Consider the following 12,091-nt stretch of genomic DNA (forward strand, 5'->3'; position numbering starts at 1 on the left):
CACAATGCAACCATGGTATTAATCTGGTTTCATAAAAATCTGCCTTTCTTTACATTCCAAATCTGTTTCTTCTGGTGCTGCGATAGCGCCTTCACTGGTTTCTGTTCCTTTGGTGCCCTGGAGCCTTTTTTCTGCTCTTTGTATGTAATAGAACTGAAGATGAGTTAAAAGCTATTGAGCAGTTTTGTGTAGTGTCCTGTGCTGGGTACAGATGGATACTGGTTTACTGAGTGCTGTAAAGGAGAAGACTTGAAAAGCTGGCAGAAGTACTTGGGGCTACTAAGCCAGATCTTATCTGTGTCCATAGCTATTCAAAATGATTCCTGTGCTCTTCTGCTGTGCATCTCCCAGAGGCTGCTGCAGGAGGCAGGATGCCAAACAGGGTGAGCTTTGATCTGGCTCAATTATTTCTTTCTGATTTCCATTCCCAACGGACACTACAAAAAGCACTACAGCAATTATTGCCTGGTGCTCTGTGTTGGCACAGATGGACAGTGGCTGGGTATGGAGGCAGAACCCTCTTTCCAGGGTGCTCATTATATTGACAGAGGCAGCCACAAGAAGTGTGTGTAATTCTTGCTTGTTCTGTACCTGTTGGGAAAGTACATTTCCAGGTCTTCAGAGCATCAGATTTCTTCATGGGGAAAAAAAATAAGATATAATGAAAACTACAGGAACTGCAATTCAGATGAGCAAAGCTGCAAAATTCAGCCCTGGATTCTGAACTCAGAGGAGTTTTAATTTCATAGTTGTGGTTTTGGTTAAGCCTGTCAAAACCTAGATTAGAACTTACTTTTCCTTCTTAACGGTATTATATAGAAAATAAAGTATCACTTCAGATTTGAATAATTAATCCTTCAGGGATGAAAATGTGCTAGAAATGCACATGGACGTATGCATTACTGTGCTGTTTTATGGCTTTGTGGCAATGTAACTACATCCTCGTGTGCCAGAACGCCAGTGTGAGGAGTGCTGCAGAAAGCTGAGTGTTCATATCTCACTGATGGTTCGGCTGAACAGGCTATATCAAAGGATGCTGAATAGCTCAGAGAAAACTGAGTGCCAGATGAGGCAAATTTCTGGGTTAATGTTTCCGCTTTTGGAGTAATCTGTTATTAAGCTGCAAGGAAAGAGGCTTGGATACTGAATCCGAATGTCATGATGTGCACAAACAGTTCATTCTCTCCTCATCCCTGCCGTGTGCATGATGTCTGCAGTCAGAAGGATGTCATCTCTGTGCATATACATGTAAAAAATTTCTGGTTGCAGTAGGCCAAAATAGGCTACTGCCAAAAGCCCGTAGCTCTTATTTTTTAACTTCTAGCAGTTGTTTAGCATCACATTAGTACAGAACTTTTAAAAACATGTCTTTTGTGCCTTGGCCTGTCCTGTGCACTTTAGAAAATCAGAAATCTGCCAAGATGTTCTGAAGAAAAAAGTTTTGATTTTGGTCCAGGTATGTCCTGTGTGCATCCTCCTCTGAGAAGGGACAAATGGAGGCAAAGGCAGACACATCCCTGAGCTGGCTGATGATGCTTGGTCTGAAGGGTTAATTGAAAACTTACAGTTCACAGTATCACAGTATGCTAGAGATTGGAAGGGACCTCAAAAGATCATCTAGTCCAATGCCTCTGCCGGAGCAGGAACACCTAGATAAGGTTATACAGGAAAATGACTTTGCAATCCTTGGCTACTGCTCTGTAAGGGTTAAGTAGATTCAGTTGCTAATGTTCTTTGTGAGTTATGGTGGTACAGTATTTTGAACCTTTACTTCAGAAGAGTGACTTGTGCTTGCATTCTAGAAAGTTACCGTAGGGGAGCCAACACGTACAAGTCAACTGGGAACTGGAGCATTCATCTGTAAAGGAGCCCAGCCTATTGGATGTTTTTAGATTACCAGGGCTCAAAGTAGGTCCCCTGGCCACCAGTGGTTCTCCACACATGCTAATCATGTGCTGGTAGTGGCTCCTCCTCTTCATCTTGGTGTCACAGGCACTTAGGTTTTACTCTGCAGACCTGTGTGCCTGCTGAGGTGTCTAGGAAGGAAGAGCAGTGAGCTTACCCTTGTAAGGGTGCTGCATCTGTAAGGAGAGGAAAGACTTGCAAGCCTTCAGTAGGAGAGACTTGTTAGTGGAAGAAAAGCGCTAACTACATTGCCAGCGTGGATCCAAAGCTACTAAGAGAGGCCCGTCAAAGCCCAACCGTGGAAGACGACAGCAGTGCCACCATGGAGGAGAGAGAACCTCCACCAAGGTGCAGTATTGGAGAAGGGAGAAATGGAAGGTATAGGACATGGGAAAGGTGAAAGTGTTGGCCAAGTAAAGTCAGAGGGAGATAAGCAGAACAGATAGATGAAGGCTAGTGAGGAGGACAGGCAAGGAAAACGCTTTTGTAAAGTTAGGGAATATTGCATTTGCTAAAGAATCTTGTGAGGAAGCATGGAGACTTGATGTGAGGAACGGGGCTGTAGGAGACAGCCCACTCTGTGCTGAAGCCTCAACAGATATATGGCTGTGCAAAATGAAAGTGGGACTTTTCTGTACCCTCTTCTATCCTGGCCATTTTTCTTCTTTGGCTAAACTCCAGTTAGTGTTACAAACCAGGCTTGCTTGCTTTCCTCATGACATTGGTTGCCCTGGTTCTTTTGGCGTGTTCCAACTCTCTCCTAATTAGAAATATGCTGGAAAACATTGTGTGCTTGTAGGGGCCTTGTCCAGAGGCTGATGTCTCAGTTGTCTACTCCCATCAGGGTTAGAGCCAGTAAGTACAAACTTCAGTGAGTATCAACTTCAGTAAGTACTTTTTACTTTTAATGGGATTAAAAAGATATTGTCAGGTCATACTTGGGTTGAGACAAGAAATTTTTTCCCCCTGTGACATTGTATCTCTAATAGATTTTCTTTCATAGATTTTCTTTCTTCAGCTTTCTACAGATGCTTGTCAATAGGATCCATCAGTCATATTTCTTACATCAGTCTCATGGTTGTTGGATAAGATACTGCTGTCAAAGTGTAGCTTCTGCTTAGTGTATTGTTATGAGTGTCTTACTTTCTGTAACCAGCTTGTCTGGTTGGACTGAGCAAATAAAAATAATTCAGGTGCTCTTTCTGAGGAGAAGAGGACATTGTGCTTGTTTTCTGTCCTGTATTGGGGATTTATTCAGGTTAAAATTAACAAAATGAGTTATTTTATCGGTTTATTCTTCTGTATGAAATGGTAACTTCTGAAAAACTCATCAATACAGCAAAAACACCCAAAACCTGTTGGAGTGGCAAATAGCTTGAATAGAGCATAATTGATTTGGCCGTCCCCTTGCTGTGTGAATTTATGCACCTCTTCCAACTTGCTTCAAGGAAAGGGGAAAACGTGCTCTTGATGAGATGTGCAGTGAGACTTATATTCCTCCTGGGAGAAGAGGGGCAGTGTGCACCATTGGCTGGGGATTCAGGAGACCTGGATTCCAATCTAGGTGCTGAGTCTGACCCGCTGCGTGTCCTTGACGAGGTCACAGCACTGTGCTGCAACCTTGTTCCCTGCTTCATCTTGCCTGTTCAGCCTGCAAACTGCGGAAAAATCTCCTGCGTTAGAAGCGTTAGGAGGAAAAATACTTTCTCTGAGAAAGTGCATTTCTCCTCTTTAATCTAACGGTTCATCAAATGACAATTTGTCAGCAGATAGCAGGCTCCTGGACATGAAAGGTTGCAGTTAAATGGAAAACAAGATCACGTGGTAGATAAATGTGCCGTGCTGATACTTTTTTTTTAAATGTGCAATCTCTAAAACGTAACTACATGTGCATAAAATTAGCTCAAAAAAAAACAAAACTCTCTCAAACCCCAACACGATTCCTGAGCTACCTCCCCCTGTGAGTGTGCTAGGGCGAGGATCCTGATGTTCCATGTGGCTGTGGCTCCGTTGTGCTGTTGCTGTTTCTCACGTGCTACAAACAGCATGGATGGTGGAGAAGCTGCAGGGTTTCGCTTGGCTGTTGCCTTGGTGCTCAGCTGAGGAGCGAACGACCTTGCGGAGATGTCCCACTCTGTGTGTAGCATTTACCCCAGCTGTGCTCTGCTACCAAAATCGTTGTATTTGTCTTTCCCTGGTGTGTGCAAAGAGCTCCTTTTAGATGTGCTAAGTCAGAAGCTTTGCAAATGACAGTGCTTCGCCCTGCAGCCCCAGAAGAGCGATTACTCACTAGATGATCTTTTAAATAGAGCACTTCCTCCTTGCTTTGGCTGTTTTAATGGGATTCTTATGAGTCTTTCTCACAGGCTTCAGGGAGGAAACCTGCTCTTTTTTTACGGAAATAAGAATGGGAAACATAAGGTTTTGGCTTCAGTTTTCTATAAGTTAGCTGCACCTGTAAAAATACATCAGGAATATTGGGTGGGTGTTATCCAAAACCCATGTAAATCATTAGAGAGCTGTTAGTTAAGAGAAACACTGGCTCAAGCCTATAGGGGCAAATTTTCAGCCAAGTAATCTTGTTGTAAAGTTTGGATTTACCAAGCTATTTAATAATGGACTTTCACTTAAATCTAAGTGGGTCAGGATTTGGGTGCATTAAAAAAAGAAGCTGGCTTGCTTGGCCTAGTTTGCAAATATTAAGGACCCAATTCCATTTGATTCAAACACACTGACTTACCTGGTCTTGTGCGTTCTTAGTTGGTCAAGTCTCAGTGTAATGTTCCTGATATTTGCTAATTTGTGGATGATTCTTCACATGCATGACAATAGTGTATGCCATTAAGCAGTCTTTTACGTTTGCTTTTTTGCTTCCTCTCTAAACTCCGATCTTCTTTTCTGTTTAAAAGCTGAAGCAAAATTAAACTTTCACTGTGGAGTTTCCTGCCTGCAGGAACAAAGTTGAAGCAGCTAAGTATGGTTACAAATTCTGTTCTTACCTAAACAAGCTAAATAGTAGAAAAGACTTTGATGAAGTGCTGCTTCAGTTTCTGTAACAGTACATAAAAAACTGCCAGCCTCTGAGCACTGAACCCTGGTGAAAATATGATAATAGAGAGCTGAGTACATCATGGCACTGCAAGGCACAGCTAGGAGCTTTTTCACTCAAAACAAACATCATTAGAAGCATCTTAAAGAGATTAAGTAATTTGTATCCCGGTTGCTGGAAATCAAGCCATTGGCAGTAAGACATATTTGGCCTTGTTTGTTTTGCAAATAAGATTTGCAGTCATAGGTTAAAGAATTAAAATCCCACACAAAGCAGACACGTGAGATAGGGTGTCGGCAAAATACCTTCAGATTCCTTGAAAAGCCTGTCAGCATGACATTGCTGGAGATGAGGAATAGCATACTGCAGAAATCTTGTTACAAACAGGCCCCAAAAGGAGGGACTTCAAAAGGGGGCCTTGACTCTGCTCTTCAAGGAAAGCAAACTTTCAGCATTGCTCTGAAGCCTGTTTTTTCTAACTTAGCATCAAGATCTAGATGAGTGATGGGAGAAATTAGCGTGAAATGTTTACAAAGCAGTTGCAGTTCTTACTTTGAGATCTTCAGAAGGCAGCTGTCTGATTGAGGTATTCGATACTTAACAGTCAGTTTGATTCCGAAGTGTTTTCACTGTAAATTCTGCTTTAACTGCCATTATGAAATGTGCTTTCATGAGAAAATGGATTGAAGCCTGTCAGAGTTGACTGTGTCAAACTTACACTGGCTTATTCAAGGTCATCAGGATAAACACAGGATATACTTGTGCCCTAAAATATGTCTGGGTCCTGAAAGGCAGTGGAAATGGTTATGAGGGAGGGTCTGTAGAATTTCACCTTTTGATTGGAGAGGAGCAGTAATGCTGGTGGTGAAGGGCTTTGTTCAAGCCCTGTCAAAGTGCTTAGTTAGCATTTCAAGATTGTTTCTTTTTGTTGGCTTTTGCTCTATGAAATGCGGCTTGTTTTGAGGATATGCACAAGACAATCTGCAAGTAAGAAAATACTAAGAAATGAAGCCCGTAATTGTGGCATTTACAGTCCGAAGAGCAGACTTGTGGTCTTGTACAGATTTGTGTTCGCTTAGGCTGCACAGACCAGTAGGGGAAAGGCAAGTCCTAAAACGCTTGAGGTGAATAGAAAGACCCAGTCCCAAAGAGCAAAGCTACACACTGGCAAAATGACTTGTAAAGCAGTTCTGTGCAATGCACATGAAATTCAGCAGGATTCTCTTCTTTGGGGGGTGGTGAGAGGAAATTTCTTAAACAGTGACTTGATTTCATTTTCCCATGCAGGTAAACTGCATAGAAAACATATTTAAAGACACAGTAATTTATATAGATAATATACGAAAGAAGTACATTGAATTCAACATAATTGGAAAATACCAAGCTGTCAAGGCTTAAAAAATACTGTCAGATGTGTTCATCTCTCAGGTATTTTTTTAATGTCTGTGGGTAGGTACAGTCTACTTCTCGATGTACAGTCCAGTTTCAGTTCATGTTTCATTTCTTACAAGTAAAATATGTTTTTCCGTCTGTAAAAATCAGATTTTTCAGCATAGTGGGAAAAGAATGTAATTTTAAAACCTGGTGTTGCTGCTATTGACATTGCTGCCCTTGTGTTAAGCCTTGCAATACGTATTTTGGAGGAAACTGACTGACTTTTGCTAGATTTGCATGCTAGTGTTGCCACACTACTATGGTTGCCTTATCAGAGCAGTTTTTATCTCCGATTTTGCAAGTAAGTTTACCTAGAAATAATCCTGTTCCTCTTCCCCTGTGTAAGTGGAGGAGGATGATGATGCCCTATGGCCATGAAAACACTGTGTTATGGCTGGAACACAATGGGTTTCTTGTAGGACTCTTCTCTCTTGCCGGGGTGTGTGAATGCCATTATAACTGGGATTGTGAATAGCAATAACTGCAGATGTTCTCTCGGGACTGTCCCCCTCTAGCATTAATCAATTGCTCTTGGCACTGGCATATCTTAAATACATTGTGGAGTAATGGTTGTATTTGTCTGTTGAGCACAATTGGAGCATAACTGTGGTTTTGGCTATAAGAAACAGGTTCCGAGAGTGCATGTGAGGCTTCTCCTGCCCTGTGCTTCCAGGTAGTTCTGGTGGTCATCTCATGTCTTTGGCCAATGCAGTACAGGGAAGCATCCCCCTCCCTGGCCAAGGGGACATGTGTAGGTGCTTTGGCTGACACATCTAAGAGGGCTCTTAAGTCCCTGTGGTTTGCCTGTGCTAGGAACTTGAGATAAATGTGCCAAGGTTGACAGATCTGTAGTGCCTCAGCTTCTGTGTTTTCCAACTGAAGATTCCCGTAGAGGTCTGATTTTGAGGGGATTAGCATTGGCAGCTGATGTTGACAAACAGAGGTGGTTTTAAAAGCTTTTCAAATGGGGTATCTGGGAACTTTGTTCTTGAAAACCTTTCAGTTCTACCTTGTGTCTCGGGTATCCCAGTTGTCATTCTTGTCAAAGGTGGAAAAATACTTGCTTTGTGGTAGCTGATATTCAGGACTTAATGTGTATAATTGATCAACTAGTGGAGTAATTTTATTAGGTGTCATGAATCCCTTGTGAGGAGACTATGAAAGCAGCTTTGAAGTAAGCTAAATCAGTTTGGAATTATTCTCTTCACTTATAAATCTTACACGGAAGGAGGCCTGTTGGGTCATTTAGTCTCTCATTCCATCTGCCAGTTCAGCATGTTCCTGAGCACTGGCCAACCTCAGAAAACAGCATGTTTAAAGATAAATGTGAGGTAGACTGACTTTTGTATTCAGCTGTTAAAGAATATGATAGATGTAGAGTGTTCATCATACCAGTCTGACTGTGGGTAAGTCAGACAATAAATAGGTATTTTACAAAGAGGCTCATCCTACTTGGAATTGGTGCTGTGCTTCACCACAGCAATAGAGGCACAGTCCATCTGAGTAGCTCCTGATAGAGGTAACATCGTGCTGAGTGACATTAAAACAGTATTCAGCAAGAATGTAAGGTGAGGGGGGGGTGAGGACTTCAGTGCTGAATACTGCATGCTTAAGAAAAGCCTTAAAAATAAGGTTACTGTAGTCAGATCAACGCTTTGTAAGTCTTAACTCCATGAAAGCTGAGGACCAGCAGGAAGCATGAGGAGCAGGGCTCTCCTGTTTTGGGAGTAGGAGAGGCTGGGCTTCAGTGGTTTGCACCCTGAGGTGCGCAGAAGCTGATGGCTTTGCAAGCTTGCCCAGGAAAAATTAAAGAGGATCTGGTGAGCAGACTGGCAATTAAATGCAGTCGTGCTGTGTAGCTGAGCTACTTCCAGGCTTAAACCCACACTTTTCTGTTATCCAGAACCATATAATGGTTACAGGTGAAATTGCTAAACATTTTATTACTGGTAATGTAAATAAATTGCAGAAGGGCTTATTTTAGGGGTTACACTGTCATGGTATGTTGGGGTTGCAGTACCATGGTGTGAGACATGGTATGTTGGGGTCGCAGTACCATGGTGTGAGACGTGGTATGTTGGGGTCGCAGTACCATGGTGTGAGACATGGTATGTTGGGGTCGCAGTACCATGGTGTGAGACATGGTATGTTGGGGTCGCAGTACCATGGTGTGAGACATGGTATGTTGGGGTCGCAGTACCATGGTGTGAGACATGGTATGTTGGGGTCGCAATACCATGGTGTGAGACATGGTATGTTGGGATCTTCCTCAGTAAAAAAACAGAACAACCAACAAAACAAAGCCCAAACAAGCCAAGAAAATTGAAGCTACATTTTGGAGGTGAGTGGAGGAATTTGAGTGTCCATCCTTGGCCCTGGTTTTGGTCAATGAAAAGATTCTTCTCTAGCGGAAGTCAGTCTTGACCTTCACATTCTCTTGGGAACAGCTGTGGTGAACATTTGCCTATTCCAAAGAGGAAACAATGTAGTCTGATAAAGTAACCCCCTTCACATCCCGAATGAGGTACCTCAAGTGCCATTGTAAAAAGGGGTGGTTTGCAGCATCTTAGTTTATTGACTTAGATTCCTTTTGCTTTGGGTTGTATTTATTTTGGGCTGAGCTTAATTGTGAGGGCTTAGAGATTTTTTAGTATGAAGTTTGTAGTTAACATCAGTCAGGAAATGAGGAAAGCTGTATTTCTAGTGATGCTAATTCAGTCAGCATATTTCTGTATGTTTTGTGGCATATATCTTAAAATAGGTTGTGATGTTTTTTCTGTCCACTGATGGAGAGAGGAAAGGAACGGGAGGACTGAGGGACTTTGTGTTACACAAGCAACCTGAAGCCAAATGGTTTGCTGCTGTATTTCGGAGGATCTCAGACTTCTTTACCCTGCATATGAATTTGGCTTGTTATCTTTTGGTTTTCCTGAATTTGCTTTTAATTGTACAAATGACATGGGGATTTACAGGCATGAGAATGTCTGTAATGTACTTTCACTTACCAACAAGGGAAGTTGTTATTACCATCACCACTATTACTTCAGGGGTGAGGCAGCAAGGAGGAGGAGCTGTTCGCAGCTTTTCATAAGAAAAGGGTAGCTTCAGGTTTTTCCTTGCTCTTTTATATCTGCAGTTCATTATCAACATCAGCTTTTAAGTCTCCATGAATCTGTCCTTGTTGAGCTCCAGCCTTGCTTAATAAACTTGATCCTTACACATTGGGTAAACAAGATAATGGTCAGTGAAAGGGAATATTTATCCCCTGTACAATGTCAGGGCTGTTCTCTATAATAAGCAGAATTTCCTGCTGCTTAGTTCTCCTGGTAGACAATTTAAAACTGATTGGGGTGTGATGTTGGAGAGGGCGAAAGCATTCTCGGTTCTTTTCCTTTAAATCTGTGAGCCTGGTCCTGGGCAGTGCCTGCTGGCAGGGCTGCCCTGCAGAGCAAGCCACCAGCCTGTGAGAAGGAGCAGCCTGGAAGAGCTGTTCGAAACCTGAAGCATAGAAAGCTCTTTCAGTGTTTTGAACTCAGTGATCAAAGAGCATGGCTTAGGAGAATACCCAAGAAACCAGTACATGGTCTTGAAAAAGACATCTCTGAAATCTATTCATCAGTGCTTCTTTTTATCCAGGCTTCTGTTGTTTGTCTTTGTTGCTGTGACAGATAGAAACTGGCTTTTCTGTATTTAAATGACAAGTAGGTCCTGTATCATCCAACCCAGGATTTGGGGCTTTAAAGAAAATAAGGGTAGTTATTAATACTGTGGAAGCTGACAACCCTAAGTCACTGTCTCCTCAGTGCTACATTTGTTATGTAGATAAAATCTGTTTAAAAAAAGAGTATTTGAAGTGTTCCTGATTTCACTGGGATTTTGTTGCTCGATATACACATAGTCCAAAGTATTTGACTCTTTTTTGCATGGCACAGCATAAAGGTTCTGTTATTAGGCATATTCAGTGGGTCTTCACCTAATGCTGTCTGTGGAACCACAGCAAGCGGCTACCTCTGTGTTGGTCATGTCAAAAGTTTGACATGATGAAAAACTGATGAGAGTCATGCCAATATTTTACTTTACAATTTCCATGAGCACACCAGAGATCCTTTAAAATATGCTCAAACCTACCTTTGATTCTGACACAGAATCTGGCAAAGCAGGATGTTGTGATTTAGATGGTACTAATAGCATGTCTTCAATTGAGGCAGTCTATTTTTCCTCCCCTTTTCCCTCTCGCAGGTGGGATGAAATGCATTTATATACCTGGACTGAAATGACTGTGATCATCTGTTGGGACAAGTACAGATACCCCTAAACAGTCCCACAGATGGGATGCAGTAGCTGTTTCTTTTTTACCCTGGTTTATTTTCCTATGCAAGCATTTTAACATGCTGTGTTTTCTTTGATACCTGAAGTGTCACTGCAAGAACTTTGGTTCAAACAAATGAATAACCAAAAGTGAAGGGTTCTGTTGTTGTAATCTGCAGTAGCTTATACAGAGAAATTCTGCCTGATAAACAGTAATTTTGTGCTTTATTCTTCTAGGGGCAGTAAGCCGGAAATGACTGACAAGATGTCGAGCTTCCTTCATATTGGAGATATTTGTTCTCTCTATGCAGAGGGCTCAACAAATGGATTTATTAGCACTTTGGGGTAAGAACAGCTGTTCTCGTACTAGAAACATCTGTAAGAAGGACTAGCAGAATTTGGCTAGCTATCCTGAGCCTGACTCCTGTGAAATACTGGGTAAAGCAAGGTAGCTTGATATACAGATTAGGCCGTAAATGTAAAAATGACCTAAAGCTAATATGGCAAGCTAGCTTTTGGGAGGATAGAGAGCATATTGATGGCTATGGTGTGGCTTTGATGTCTTTGGTGGGGAGGAAGAAGCTGTTGAGTTAAGGTGTGGGTAGAGGGCCGCGAATAAGTTTCATGTTGTTGTTTGTCCCGTGTCCATCTGTGTGTACTGTCCTGTCCCTTTCTACCCCCCCCTCCCCCTCCCCCCCAGTCAGGAATCACTAGGCCCTAGTGATTGGAAAAAAAGATGTAGCATAGGCAATGGAAGTTGTTAAAAATAAAATGATTAAAAAAAACACATATACGAAAAAGAAGTCCCGAGCCAAACTGTTTATATATCATTAACTTTCCATGATGACTAGTTTTGTCTTAGTGTTTGAGGTTTCTCTTAGAAATGAAATTGTTCTTCTCCTGTTAGTCAAAGGAGAACGTGTTTCAACTCCTCAGCTTTGCCAATGGCCAGCACCCCAGAGCTGTGCCTTGCCAGCTCCTGCCTCCAGTGTGCTTTCCCCACAGAGCTCCTTTGCACTTTCTTCTGCAAAGACATCAGAGTAGGTGCTCTGTAGGAGCGTGCCTCTGAAGCAGTAAGAAGTGTAGGCTACTTCATTAAACAAAAAGTAGCCCTTCACATGGGAAAAGGAAGTTTGCAGAGAAAAGCCACGGAATTGAAGTACAGCTCTGATGAGAGACAGGGTATGTTTTATTCTGCTTAACTGCTGCTGAGGAGAAAGCTCTCTGAGCATCATAAGCTGGCAGAGGAGCTGTGTACTGATTTGGAACACCTTGCAAGGGGCTGGATGAGAAGCTAAAAGAGCACATCTGCCACCTTGTTTGAAAGCAGTGAGAAGTTAGAGAGAGGAAAATAGCTTGCATGACACATTGCTGTGGTACTTCAATACTGAATGA

At 42.2% G+C, this 12,091-nt stretch overlaps 1 protein-coding gene across 1 annotated transcript in view; it reads left to right on the plus strand.

Annotated features, from left to right (window-relative positions):
* The first annotated feature begins 2,009 nt into the window (after window positions 1-2,009).
* Window positions 2,010-12,091, plus strand: part of ITPR1 (inositol 1,4,5-trisphosphate receptor type 1) — a 171,718-nt gene continuing 161,636 nt past the window's right edge. The window contains exons 1-2 of the mRNA XM_061362137.1: window positions 2,010-2,253; window positions 10,934-11,041. Coding sequence (XP_061218121.1) covers window positions 2,228-2,253; window positions 10,934-11,041 — 134 coding nt within the window. The 5' untranslated portion in view covers window positions 2,010-2,227. The remainder of the gene's footprint in view (window positions 2,254-10,933; window positions 11,042-12,091) is intronic.

This window comes from Neopsephotus bourkii, unplaced genomic scaffold (genome assembly GCF_033783945.1).
Source record: "Neopsephotus bourkii isolate Nb327-2 ecotype Australia unplaced genomic scaffold, CSIRO-AGI_Nbou_v1 NB_1080, whole genome shotgun sequence".
Taxonomy (NCBI): Eukaryota; Metazoa; Chordata; class Aves; order Psittaciformes; family Psittacidae; genus Neopsephotus; species Neopsephotus bourkii.